This window comes from Mchenga conophoros, linkage group LG5 (genome assembly GCF_057382185.1).
Source record: "Mchenga conophoros isolate Kocher_MC1m ecotype Shallow Benthic linkage group LG5, M_conophoros_male_GT1.1, whole genome shotgun sequence".
NCBI classification, from domain to species: domain Eukaryota; kingdom Metazoa; phylum Chordata; class Actinopteri; order Cichliformes; family Cichlidae; genus Mchenga; species Mchenga conophoros.
The window spans coordinates 34,230,732-34,242,978 of NC_140530.1; the positions used below are offsets into that span (position 1 = coordinate 34,230,732).

General features: G+C 37.2%; 2 protein-coding genes across 4 annotated transcripts; both read left to right on the forward strand.

Annotated features, from left to right (window-relative positions):
• Nucleotides 1–987: 987 nt before the first annotated feature.
• pxmp4 (peroxisomal membrane protein 4) lies at nt 988–2,498 on the forward strand. Its single transcript, XM_085275074.1, has 4 exons — nt 988–1,161; nt 1,400–1,462; nt 1,582–1,780; nt 1,876–2,498. Exons 1-4 carry the CDS (start codon nt 1,049–1,051, stop codon nt 2,143–2,145), a joined length of 645 nt encoding a protein of 214 aa, XP_085131200.1. The 5' UTR covers nt 988–1,048; the 3' UTR covers nt 2,146–2,498.
• Nucleotides 2,499–4,368: 1,870 nt separating this feature from the next.
• On the forward strand, nt 4,369–12,076 carry tgm5l (transglutaminase 5, like). 3 transcript variants are annotated; one of them, XM_085275073.1, is made up of 14 exons: nt 4,370–7,186; nt 7,405–7,587; nt 7,693–7,926; nt 8,230–8,348; nt 8,706–8,834; nt 9,192–9,369; nt 9,571–9,706; nt 9,807–9,910; nt 10,004–10,243; nt 10,384–10,446; nt 10,538–10,750; nt 10,884–11,041; nt 11,454–11,590; nt 11,745–12,076. In XM_085275073.1, the coding sequence occupies exons 1-14, from the start codon at nt 7,180–7,182 to the stop codon at nt 11,896–11,898; spliced, it is 2,055 nt and encodes a 684-aa protein (XP_085131199.1). In that variant the 5' UTR covers nt 4,370–7,179; the 3' UTR covers nt 11,899–12,076. The 3 variants fall into 3 exon arrangements, with proteins under 3 accessions (XP_085131196.1, XP_085131197.1, XP_085131199.1); XM_085275070.1 differs by having other exon boundaries at nt 4,369–7,587; XM_085275071.1 differs by having other exon boundaries at nt 4,369–7,587; nt 10,541–10,750.
• The last annotated feature ends 171 nt before the right edge of the window (nt 12,077–12,247 follow it).

The window sequence follows — 12,247 nt, forward strand, 5'->3', positions numbered from 1 at the left end:
ATTATTGTTTCTTTAAAACTTGACTTCTGAATTATAAGCATATGGTACTTTTTATTTCTACTAGAGTTATCTACTATAAGTTATTAATAGTTATCAAGGTGACATTTCTAAAGATAAGAACAAGAAATGATGGGGAACTGTATGAATCTATTACATAAGTAAAGTGTCTGCCTGAATTACATGGGTGGTGTCTTGGCAAATGTGCTAGAATACTGCATGTGTACATGCTGATACCTCTAAACAAATTATGCCCTCTCCTTGTTGTTATTTTAACATCCTAAAATTTGTAACCGTTCTTGCAGGATAAAGTCAAAAACTGGTCTTTGGTCTTAGGCTTGCATTTAAAGTGAAGGTTGACATAAAAACACTTCAGTTTTCATATGAGATATTCACATTTGCATTATGTAATAAGCAGAAGATGAATAACTAGTGCAGTAATGTATCAAAAATTAGGCATTTAATTTACAGTCAGCAATAAATTGCAGTGCAATAATAATGAGGTGCAGTAGGCTCTTTTCCTCATGTCATTTGTGGCATTGTGCAAAATACTGAAGAGTTTTCAGCTAAATTACCTGTAAATATATTTTTCTGTTTTTCTTTTTTAAAGTGTGTTTTTCAACAGGTGGAGCGGTTTCAAATAACATTAGAGTTTTACTACACTTCGGTATTTTTTGATTATTTACTTATTTTCTTTTTTCCATTTTTTTTGTTTGTTCGTTTTTTGTGTAGTTTTCATCGAGTTAAAGTTTACTTCAGATTTTGTTGGATTTAAGCAGATATCCTGACTGTGTTGAAAAAAAAAAAACTAAGAGTAAAGACACGTCCTGTACGATTTTATTTACTTTCAGTAACCACACAATACTTGTACTGTTTTGTGGTGTTTTAGAGCTTTCCCCTTCAGTGTTAGTTTCATCTCACTGAGCTGCGCTTCTGCACGCATAGGAACCTTTAATAGAACTCGGCTACAGGGTGCGTTTTTAATGTGGCACAGCATTCTGCACTGTTGTGTCCCACCTGTATCTGTTTCCCCTCGGCTCCGTTGAAAGTCATGGCAGGTCCTGATCTGATAAGAACTCTTCTGTATACCGTCAATAATCTTCTACAGCAGGAGAAATACAAAGCGGCGTTGGCAGTTTTGAAGGGATTCAGGAACGGCGCTGTGTGAGTTCAGTGGAGCACCCTGCGAGCTTAACTACGCTATTTACTTATTTACACTTACACTGCTATCAGCTGGACTATTGCACTTGTTCCTTTAGCTGTTGTTTGTTGTTCTCTGTCATGGCAGAGAGCCAGACTGGTAACTTGGCGGTGGATTTAGCAGCAGCTGAGGATAATAACAATAAGTGGAGATTTTTAGCCGGTAGCGAAGCACTTATATAACACTCTGTTTATTTCTCAGATATGGGGCTAAAATCAGAGCACCACATGCCCTGGTTATGACATTTCTATTTAGAAGTGGCAGGTAAGGCATAAATCTCAAGCTTATATATATATTAAAAAAAACAAACCCAAACAAACCCTGTGCTACACTTCGCGTGCCTCTGAAGTGTTAAAACATCCCGTTTTCCTCCTGTGTTCTAGTTTAAACGACAAGTTCAAAGCCATTTTGAAGGCCACATACACCCACTCCAGAAACCTGGCGTGCTTTGTGTTCACGTACAAAGGACTGCAAGCTTTGCAGCAGAAACTTCAAGGAAAGAGTTTACAGTCTCACTCATTTCTGGCTGCCTGTGTTGGTGGATGGTTAGTGTTTGGCGATAACAACAACATTAACAGTCAGGTAGGACAAACTGCAGCCTGTGGGTGTCAAACTTCAAACTTGCCTGTTGCATCTGTCTGTGTTCCGATTATACAACTCTTTACTTTCTACTCTAGATCAACATGTACCTGCTGTCCAGAATCCTGTTCGCCCTGTCTCGGCTGGCTGTAGAGAAAGGATTCATCCCACAGCCTAAGCATGACCCTTTCCCACTCTTTGCCACGCTAGTTTGGGGTATCGTCTTGTGGTTGTTTGAGTATTACCCACATACACTCCAGCCATCACTGCAGTCCTCCATGAACTACCTCTATCATGACAGCAACGTGTGGCATGACATCTCAGACTTCCTAGTTTACAATAAGCCAAGGACTGCTGCCCAAAACTGAAGGTTTATTGTTTTATTTTTTGTAAAATAATCTTTTTTTAATCACTATTCTAAATATGATTGAATTTTGCCTTTTTAAATGTTTGACACTGAAGTTTGTATTTGAATGTCCTAATTCTTTTCTGTTTGTCAGTATCAACCAAGTTTCTCGCTAAAGTGCTCAACCATCATATTTAAGTACCATTGCTGAAAGGCAATGGTTGCAGTACTTCCTATGATTTTGTGTTCATATTTTATCTGATTGTACAGATTGTTGGAGATTCTGATTTTCCAGAGCTATGTCACTAAATGTAGTTGCTGTATAATTGAAGAATTAATAAACAACTAAATTAAATTTCTGTTATCTCTTGTAAACCTGTAGCTACACATTGACATATTTGTGTCACCTCAAGTTGTCAGCTGATTTATTTAAAAAAAATTAAAACATTCTTTAACATTCATTCAGTAACAAAGCAATGGCAGCTGTTATTTTTAACTTATATATGAACTGTTAATGTTCTTTCTGCAATGCATTCTGCAAGTTTGAATGATGAAGCATAATGACACGTATTTCTTTGCGTTTTTTTTTTTATGAAATAATGATTTCTTCGTACTGCTTACGCCTGAACTCCTCCCAGCAATGCATGCAGAAGAAATACTGGATTTGCATGTTGCAGATTTTGTTAGGTTGTCTTAGTGACTCAAGGTGTGCCATTGTTATATAATATTTAATGTAGAGTGAAATCTTCAAAGGGTTAATCATCACTTTTTGATTGCATCATTTTGTTGAACAATAGCATATTGCTCAACAACGTTGCATAGGTTTTCTAGTTTTATTCACAAAATTGGTCCAACGTGGCCAGTTTCAAGAAAAAACAAGTTTAGTTGGTTGAATTAAGCAGGTGCATTCTCTACTGTATACTTGTTAAAAATGTTCTACAGTCTGTTATTTGAATTGAAATATTAATTACTTTAAAAATGCTATTAATGGTAATGTATACATTTACTAGAAGAATCCATCCATTTTTAACTGCTTGGACAATTCAGGGTCACAGCGGTGTTGGAGCCTAACCCAACTGTTACACAGAGAGAGACCTGCACCCAGGGCAGTCTATAACAGGCCTATCACACAGAGACAGTCATTCACATGCAGACTTTTGGGCATGTTGTACATGCATGCGCTGGGAGAACATGCAAACCCCACACAGAACACCCCCAGGTGGCCAGGTATTTCAGCTAGAACTGTCAGCTCACTGATGATAATAGTACTTGTGCTTATGCATTCCTTATGAAATTACATCCTAGTGTCAAACTTACAGAATCACTTTTGATGCAAAATTCAAATGAGAAGTGACAGTGACATGGATGATGACTTTCAATGTTTCAATTTAATGTTACTTTATGCTCTCCATTGGTAAATAACACTAACGATATATAAAATAAAAAATAAAAAACACCTTTAATTTGGCCACGACAATCCATGCTTTAGAGCATCAGAATTTTACTTACCCATTGGTGGTAATAATACTGTACATATTATTATAACACCATAAAAGGGCTGTTCTGAACGAATGTGCTTATTTCTATAATTTAGATAATACTCTCTGTTAAAAGTAAATATAGACTAAGTGCACTTACACCGTACTTCATGAACAGTCCTGTGTAGACAAAAAAAGATTATATATGTGCTGCGACTAAAAGGCACTGGTGTTACTTGTTAAATGTCAAATGTTAAAAAATAAAATATCAAACAACTTCAACTAAAAACACTGTTGATGTAAAATAATGCAACACAGTACTGTTCACTCTTACACTAACACTTTTCAACAAATGGCTTATGTTACGATTTGAGCAAGAAAAGTATAATCCAGGCAGATATGAAACATAGAAAGCAACAGTTAAAATTCATGAGAGCGAGTCAGTACTCATTCTCCAAAAATGCTTCCCACCCAAGATATTGTGCGTGCTTGTAATTATAAGTGGGTGAGCGCTCCTTCACTACAAAAACATTTGCGCAATGATGATGATGATGCTAGTTTCATTAAAAGGCAAACCAGAGTGAACAATGATGAGTTTCAAATAGCTAACCTCCCACGCTTCTATTCTGGGGCAAAACTCCATATCCTTGTGCAGCAACTTATTTGAGGTGGATTAATCAATGAATTACAAAACCTAAGGAATGTTCGTGTAAAGAGATAAAGTGACAGAGGGGGGAAAGCTGCACATGAGTGTGTATGAATGTATGTAATGGCCAATTTTGTCTTCATAGTTTAGCTTTGTTACTCATTTATGGATAGCTGCTCTAACCTTTTGCCTTACAGAGTTGAGGGAGATGTATAATTAATAAAAACCACATGTCTTTCATTTGAAAACCTTACTCTTAGCCACCCTAACTGGAAAGCGTTGTTGTTATTTGTTGTTGTCCATTTTTCCTCCTGCCCCTTAAGTCTAATCTCTCTTTTTTAAGTGCTCAGCTTTTTTTTAGTATTCAGCTCAGATAAAATAATTACAGAGGGTGATTTTAATATTCATGTAGCCTCATTGCATTTGACATCATTTTAAATGTCTTCATTTTGCATTAAGAAATGTAGACAAGAAAAGAAAAGAAGAAAAGGCCTTTGTCACTCATCTATATTTATTTGTCCCTCTGGGAAAATCATGATATTTCTATACACCAATATGGAACTAAAGATCTTTTCTTTTGTGAGCAAGTGGGGGCAATAGTGCCATGCGGATGGCAAGAGTTGAAAAGAGGAGGCAAAAAAGAAGATGCCACTTTCTAAAATAGGAAACGCAGTTCCTAACAACTTATTGGTTATTGTTACCATGATGATTTACCTTAACAAATCATGTAGGGGCTTACTAAAGCAGTGTCATCTGTGTGCGTGATAAAATGTCTGCTGGGAAAAAGTTGTTTTTACAGCAGTAGGTATACAGAATAAACAATCATAGAGATAAAGCAAAACCCAGAGGGAAGTCTGTGAAAGTGGTCTATTTGTCTGAAAATAGACTCCAACTCTGGTCTCATGTGTTATCCTGCTAAGAAACCCAACAATTCATAAAGTCAAACAAGAAACATGAAAAAAAATTGTTTCCAGTTTATCTGCTAACATTTTCTTTTAAAATTGTATAAAAAGAAACACACTCTTCATTGGTCCTCTAGTTTTATTGCTTATAGTTCGTTATATATTTTTGAAGGAAAATCATCTACTAGACAAAGAGAAAATACTCTTTCATCAGCCATTTTTTCATGTTTCACAGTGGTTCACTGATGGTTTATCATCACATGTCCACCAGGTTACATTTATTTACAACATAAACCAGTATTTTTGTAAATTTGATCATATGGCTTATAAAAATGTTAAAAAAGAATTTCTATTCACACGCAACCCTGTTGTGCATCATACGAATAATAATAGTTGACTTAAGCATAAAACATGCTCTTTCTTATTGTCCACCCAGTTACTGTTTTCCACAGTAACAGGGTGGACTAGGTGGGTTGGTATGCATATTTTTGTGACTCTTTTTAATGTAATCAAAGCGTGAAAGCATGTGGGAGTCTAATTTATTTTTTAGAATAGATGGACATTTTTTCCAGTGGATTCAAACAAGATAAAATCTTTCATAGTTTAGTATCTCATCTCCAATGTCAGGCAGGGAGGCTGCCCATGTAAAAGACAACTATGAAAACCACCAGATACCTGAAATTTTAAAGCTGTGGAGATTATCAAAATAAGCAAGTGTTTTGCAACAAACTGTTAATATTGATATTGATATTTTACTTTGAAATATAAAGGTGGTAATAGTGAAAAGGATAATACGTCATCCAGAGGGCGTGAATAGACTGGTCTTTCAGAAACTGATGCTTGAACTGATGGACAACTATCTCTGGGATTACAGAGAATCATCTAAAAAGAGAAAATATCTAGTGAGCTGCAGCTCTCAGGGTGAAAATCACTTGTTGATGTCAAAAGTCAGAGGAAAATGGCCAGACTGCTTCATACTGAAAGGTTAAACACTTGTTCCAACCAAAGTATGCAAAAGAACATCACTGATTGCACAGTATATTGAACATGTTAATGCAGATGGGCTACAGCAGCAGAATACCACAACAGCCATCCCTGTCACCTAAATCAGGAAACTGAATATACAGTTCACATGAGCTCATCAAAAACTGGACAACAGACAACTGGAAAAATGTTGCCTGGTCATTTGGATGGCAGGGACAGTATTTGGGTTAAACACAATAAAAGTAAGAAATGATCCTGCCTTGTATCAAAGTTTCAGGCTGTCGCAGCTCTGGGGGACATTTTCTTGGCACATTTTAGACTCCTTAGTACCAGTTTAGCATTGTTTAAATGCACGACCTATCCGAGTATTGTTGCTAACCATGTCCTTATCTTTATGACAATATTGTGCCCATTTTCAGCTGGCTGCTTCCAGCAGGATAACGTGCCATGTCACAAAACTGAAATAATTTCACACAAGTTTTCGAACATCCAACTCAACCTTATAGTCAACAAAATAAATAGTTAGTACCACCTCATACTGTATATGCAGAACTTTGTAATATAGTATTAGTCACATATTCAAATAGTGGGTGCATCAAACTAGCCGTTAACAAGTGTCATTCATTCAAAATCGTCAGAAAAAAGCCTCTCTGCAAATAAACTTAGAACACAATGTAAACAATAATATTTGGATAACAGACCTGTATGTGAAACAAAATCTAGGACTTACGTAATAGAATCATCCTTCAGTTGAATCCTGTGTCATAACATGACGTCTGAATGCAGATTCTATTGTGTGGAATATCAAAGTTTGTGGTCTATGCGACAGATATTAATTATTGAAAATCAGGTTTGCTAGCATCTGTTAACACTGAAAAGTACTGTTCTTGCCCAAGGCCTCGGGCCTTGGTAACAATTCAAGAAAGTCACACTGCGTTCTCCCCGCCTTCTGAAATGCTTAAGAAGGGTTGGGCAAAATGCTTATATAGCTTTAGTGGGCGATAGTGGAGTCATACAACGTTGCTGTGAGAAAGAGAGACTAAGAGATGGAAGGTGAGATTTCATCTTCAGAAATGCAAACTCTTTCACTCTTTTCTGTTCCTTACTATTCATTACTATTCATTTGTTATACAGAGCAAATTCACTCTTGATAAAGACTATGATTATGATTTGATTATTACCATGATTACTGCTGTGCGTGATTGCCTTTTACTGTTACAGACAATGTATGATGTTGACAGTCTTTAATGTTTCTTTTTCTCAACTTGCAGACTTGAGGATAAAATATGTTGACCTGGAACAATCAGAAAACCTTGAGAGTCATAGGACGAATGGCTTCAGGAACACCAAATCTCTGGTGGTGCGGAGAGGAGCCCCATTTAAAGTCAGCGTTCAGCTGGAAGGGCGACCCTTCAACCCTAAGATCAATACTCTGAGGGTGAAAATCATGCTAGGTACTTTCCTGAGTATATTGCATGGATGCTTTTGTATACAAGTGGTCTAACCCACAATTTAAGGCTTTTGCTTGTGTTTCTAACATTCCTCAATTTTCCCATCAGGTAACCTGTACGCAGTAATGCCTGTAACCTTCTCCAAGAGCTCTTCCAAGTCCAGCTGGAATGCCTATATTGACCCTGAGGAGTGGAACCCTCTGAAACCTTCTATCTACATCTACTCTCCTGCCTCTGCCTCAGTCGGCTCCTACAGATTTCAGCTGTGTGTGCTTACTCAGGATGGCAAGAAAAGCTCTGCATATGGCAATTTCATCCTGCTCTGCAACCCCTGGTGTTCTGGTAAGTGAAGCAAAGTATCAGTGCTGGAGAATCAGATTTATTTTGGTAGCTTGTTGCAGCAACCATATATGTATCAGAATACATATATGGTTTGTGTGGCCTAACACACAAACCATATTGAAAATTACATTATTGTAGAATACATAATAAATTATTAATTACTTATTTTTAAGTATCTGCTACAGTACTATATAGGTCCGTGGACTGAATGATCTGTAAATCTCTTTGAAAATGTTGAATTGAACATGAATTGAAAATGTTAGTACACTGTGTGGTTCTAAATGCAGGATGTATTTCTTGCAGAGGATACAGTATACATCCCATTTGAGGATCAGAGAGAAGAATATATCCAGAGTGACTTTGGGTTGCTGTTTATGGGATCAGAGACAAACATTGTTGGAAGACCGTGGTCTTTTGATCAGGTAAGAAAGTCGCAAACTGAACACTAAGCAACTCAAAAAAAAAAGTATTACCAGAAGATGTGCCTTTTAAATGAGGTATTATGTATGAGTGTATTATGTTTTATCAAAGTGCATAAAGATCGTATTCTCTGTAACACTGTTTTGAAAGATTCCCAGTGTTCACTTTCAGTTCACTTTAATAATTCTTCAAAACAATATTTGAAAATGAATAAATGTGCAAATTTTGGAGGATCAATGAGATAAAACATCTTAAAGTATGTGTGCACATAGTAAAATCTTGACCTTAAATCTGACTTCAAACCACCTGCTTAACAGGATGTACTCAAATTTTCTCTTTTCTTTTTTCTGCTTGTAAAGTATGAGCCTGGTGTTCTGGAGGCATGCTTGAATTTGCTCCAAGTCAGCCCTCAGCACAAAAAGAACAGAAAGATGGACTACCTGAACCGAAACAACCCCGTGTACCTCAGCCGGGTTGTGTCTGCCATGGTGAGTGTCAACAGATTCTGTCTAGCAACACAAATTCAACATTAACTAGCTTTACAAATTGTATGAATCACATTAGTTTTTGGATCTTGTTTACAATCTATTACATGAGCATCATTTCTACTTGTTAAACAAGCTTGGGCTTAACCTGGGACACTATGTTCTGCACATTGACACGATGAAGAGACACAGCCTTCAATGTTCTGAACACTAAATGTCACATGCAGCAACACTGTAATTATTACTGTAAAACTGCCAAGGCAACATGGAAAATTATGGGATGCCCAAACCTGTTTTGGCATCTTTGGCACGTGCTGTGCAAACAGTAAAAACTATACTTAAGTTGTGCTTTGTGTTTAGATCAACAGTGATGATGACCTTGGGGTGCTGAAGGGGAACTGGACAGGCGACTTCAAAAAAGGTGTCAGTCCCTCCATGTGGACTGGGAGTGGGGACATTTTGAGAAAGTGGAACCAGTCTGGTAACAGCCCAGTCAAGTATGGACAGTGCTGGGTTTTTGCAGCTGTCATGTGCACAGGTGCTTATATCTTCATCTTTTAAAACCTTATAAAAGCAAGTAACTTAGATCATGTACTTCTGGTCTTTGATAATCAGTTGTTCTAAATGATGCTATCATAATAAAGTGTTTTCATTCCTTTTTTTTTAACACCGAGTCATTTTTTCCATGACAGTGTTCAAATATTTTAACAGTGTTTTTTTTAAATCAATTGTGCTTCAGTTATGAGAGTTCTTGGCATTCCTTGCCGTGTGATCACAAACTTCAACTCTGCCCATGACACTGATGGCAACCTGGTGATTGAGGAATACTACAGCGCAACAGGGCAGAAGTTAAACCTCACCAAAGACAGCATCTGGTCAGTTTTATATTTTGCTTATAAACTGTATTATTTAACTACTTTAAAGACTTTAATGACATTTTAATGCTTAACTTTATCTTTTGTTGGACTTTAACAGGAACTTCCATGTCTGGGTGGAGTGCTGGATGACTCGTCGGGATCTTGAATCTGGAATGGATGGCTGGCAAGTTCTTGACCCGACTCCTCAGCAGAGAAGTGGAGGTGTGTGCTAAAAAAAGTTCTTAAACTTTTTCTTCCACTCTTTAATTCTTTGTGAACTTCTTCAAAACGGTCTTGTTTCTGCCATCATCACAGGAGTGTACCGCTGTGGCCCCGCACCAGTCAAAGCAATAAAGAACAAGCGTGTGGACCTGTTCTATGATGTCCCATTTGTCTACGCCAGTGTGAATGCTGATATCCATACAATCATCTTGGGCCAGGGTCAGGTGCTCGGGTTCAGCAAAGACACTGAGAGAGTTGGCTCCCTCATCTGCACTAAGGCTGTTGGGTTCCCCATATTGCAAAAGATCACAGGAGATTACAAATACATCAAAAGTATGACCATAAAACTAGAATTCTGCTCATTGATTTGCACATTATGCAATTTAATGAAGTGATATATTGAACTAAAGTGATAAAGTGAAATAATAGCACTCTCACATACTCACATTTGTCTTTCTGTCTTTATAACACAGGCCCAACTTCAACACTTTCATCAAGAAGCTCTTCAAGTTCAGGTGACTCAACACTAAGAAGAGGTAATTTGTAGTTTTGAATGTATTCATCAGAGTTTATACCGATTTCTTTAAAAACATATCTCTTCATGAGGACTTTTTCATGTTTATTCAGCAGGTTCATCCCAGGGAGTGCTAGTCTTCCTGACCCTGGACAAATCCCCCATTGTTGGGGAGCCTGTCAGCTTCAGCGTGAAAATCATGAACAAGCAGAATGTAGCCAAGATGTTGAAGATTCACCTCAATGCCCAGGCAAAAGAATACAACCACAGCCCCTCGGACACCTTCTGGGAAAACCACGGTGTCTTACAACTTGCACCTATGGAAGGTACATTTACTTTTCTCATCTACAACTAAAATATTCACCTTTGAAGGACTGTTGTTGTTTTCAGAACTTAATCTATTTGGATTTGACTATTTATTTAACACAACCTAATTTCTGTGTCACTTCCTCTATCCAGTCAAGGTAGTGAGGCAGAAGATCCCCCTAGCACAGTATGAAGACGTGGTGGGGGATAACCTGATCAACCTTGCAGTTGTTGTGGAGGATACTGCCAGTCAGGAGAGAGTCCTGAGCTCAGAGGAGTTCAACATCACCAGTCCACAGCTCATCATACAGGTACTTTACAAAAATTCTCAATATTTCCTCCTTAAAGTTTCTCACATACAGACTTATTGCATCCATCAACTTAAACTTCTTTAAACAAATTAATTAATTAAACTTTATGTCTTTGAGCACAAATTCCAATGCTTTGATACCAAGTACAGGTTGCTATGTAATATTATAAGAAAGTATTTAAAGGGCATTCAGGATTTTCATATCTGATTTGATGATGCACCAGCTGTGAAAAAAATGCATTGGTGGTTTTGAAAATTTCTATAATATTTCTCCTTTTTGAATAAAAATGTAATCATATAGTTACAAGTATGAGTTGCAGACAGCAGATGTTATGTCATATTTATTAGCTTAAAGTTATATAATGGAGAACTTGAGGAAATGTTCTGGGTTTACTAATGTGTTTGTCCTTCAGGTTGCAGATGAAAAGTCCATCAAGCAACACAGCGAACAGACTGCCCTAGTGACCTTCATCAACCCATATTCTCACCCAGTCAGTGGAGTACTGACTGTAGCTGGGGCTGGGCTGCTCCAAGGCAAAGTTCAGTTCAGGTAAGAATGATTTTTTTTGTCTCATGGGCAATAATTAGAGGCGTGATGCAAAGTGACAGGACGTTTATTGTAGTCAGCCAATCTGAGTTACTGGAATAAATTTCTACATTTTGCAAACATTTTTTTAAAATAAGCTTTCTACATTTTCCTGCAGGATGCCCCCACTGCCTCCAGGAGGAAGAGCGGATCAGCCAATCCCGTTCATGCCCAACATGGTGGGAGAAAAGATGCTGCAAGCCAGCCTGTGGCTCACAAATATGAATGTCACCATCAGAGGCTTTAAGATGGTCTCTGTCAACAGTGTTTAGCACCTGCAACCATGTTTCCTATGCTGTAAATGATGAATGTAAATATTATTTATTTAGCTATTTATTGTTTTTATTTATGTGTATATGTGCCATAAAAATTAACATTGATACCCAAATATATATATTTTTTAATTTATTGTTGTACTTTTACCTTTATTTGAGAAATAAAATCCTAAAATGTTCAATTCTGTCTCATTTCTTCTAAAAGCCACACAGTGTATGAGTCTATCAGTGTCTTTATGTTACTACTTTTCTTGGCCTGAAGATGGTGATCTTTCCCCATAAAGAAAGAAAAGTCCCTCGAGTGATTTTGTGCATGGAAAACTTTAAAATTCCTTTTTAGGTTTAT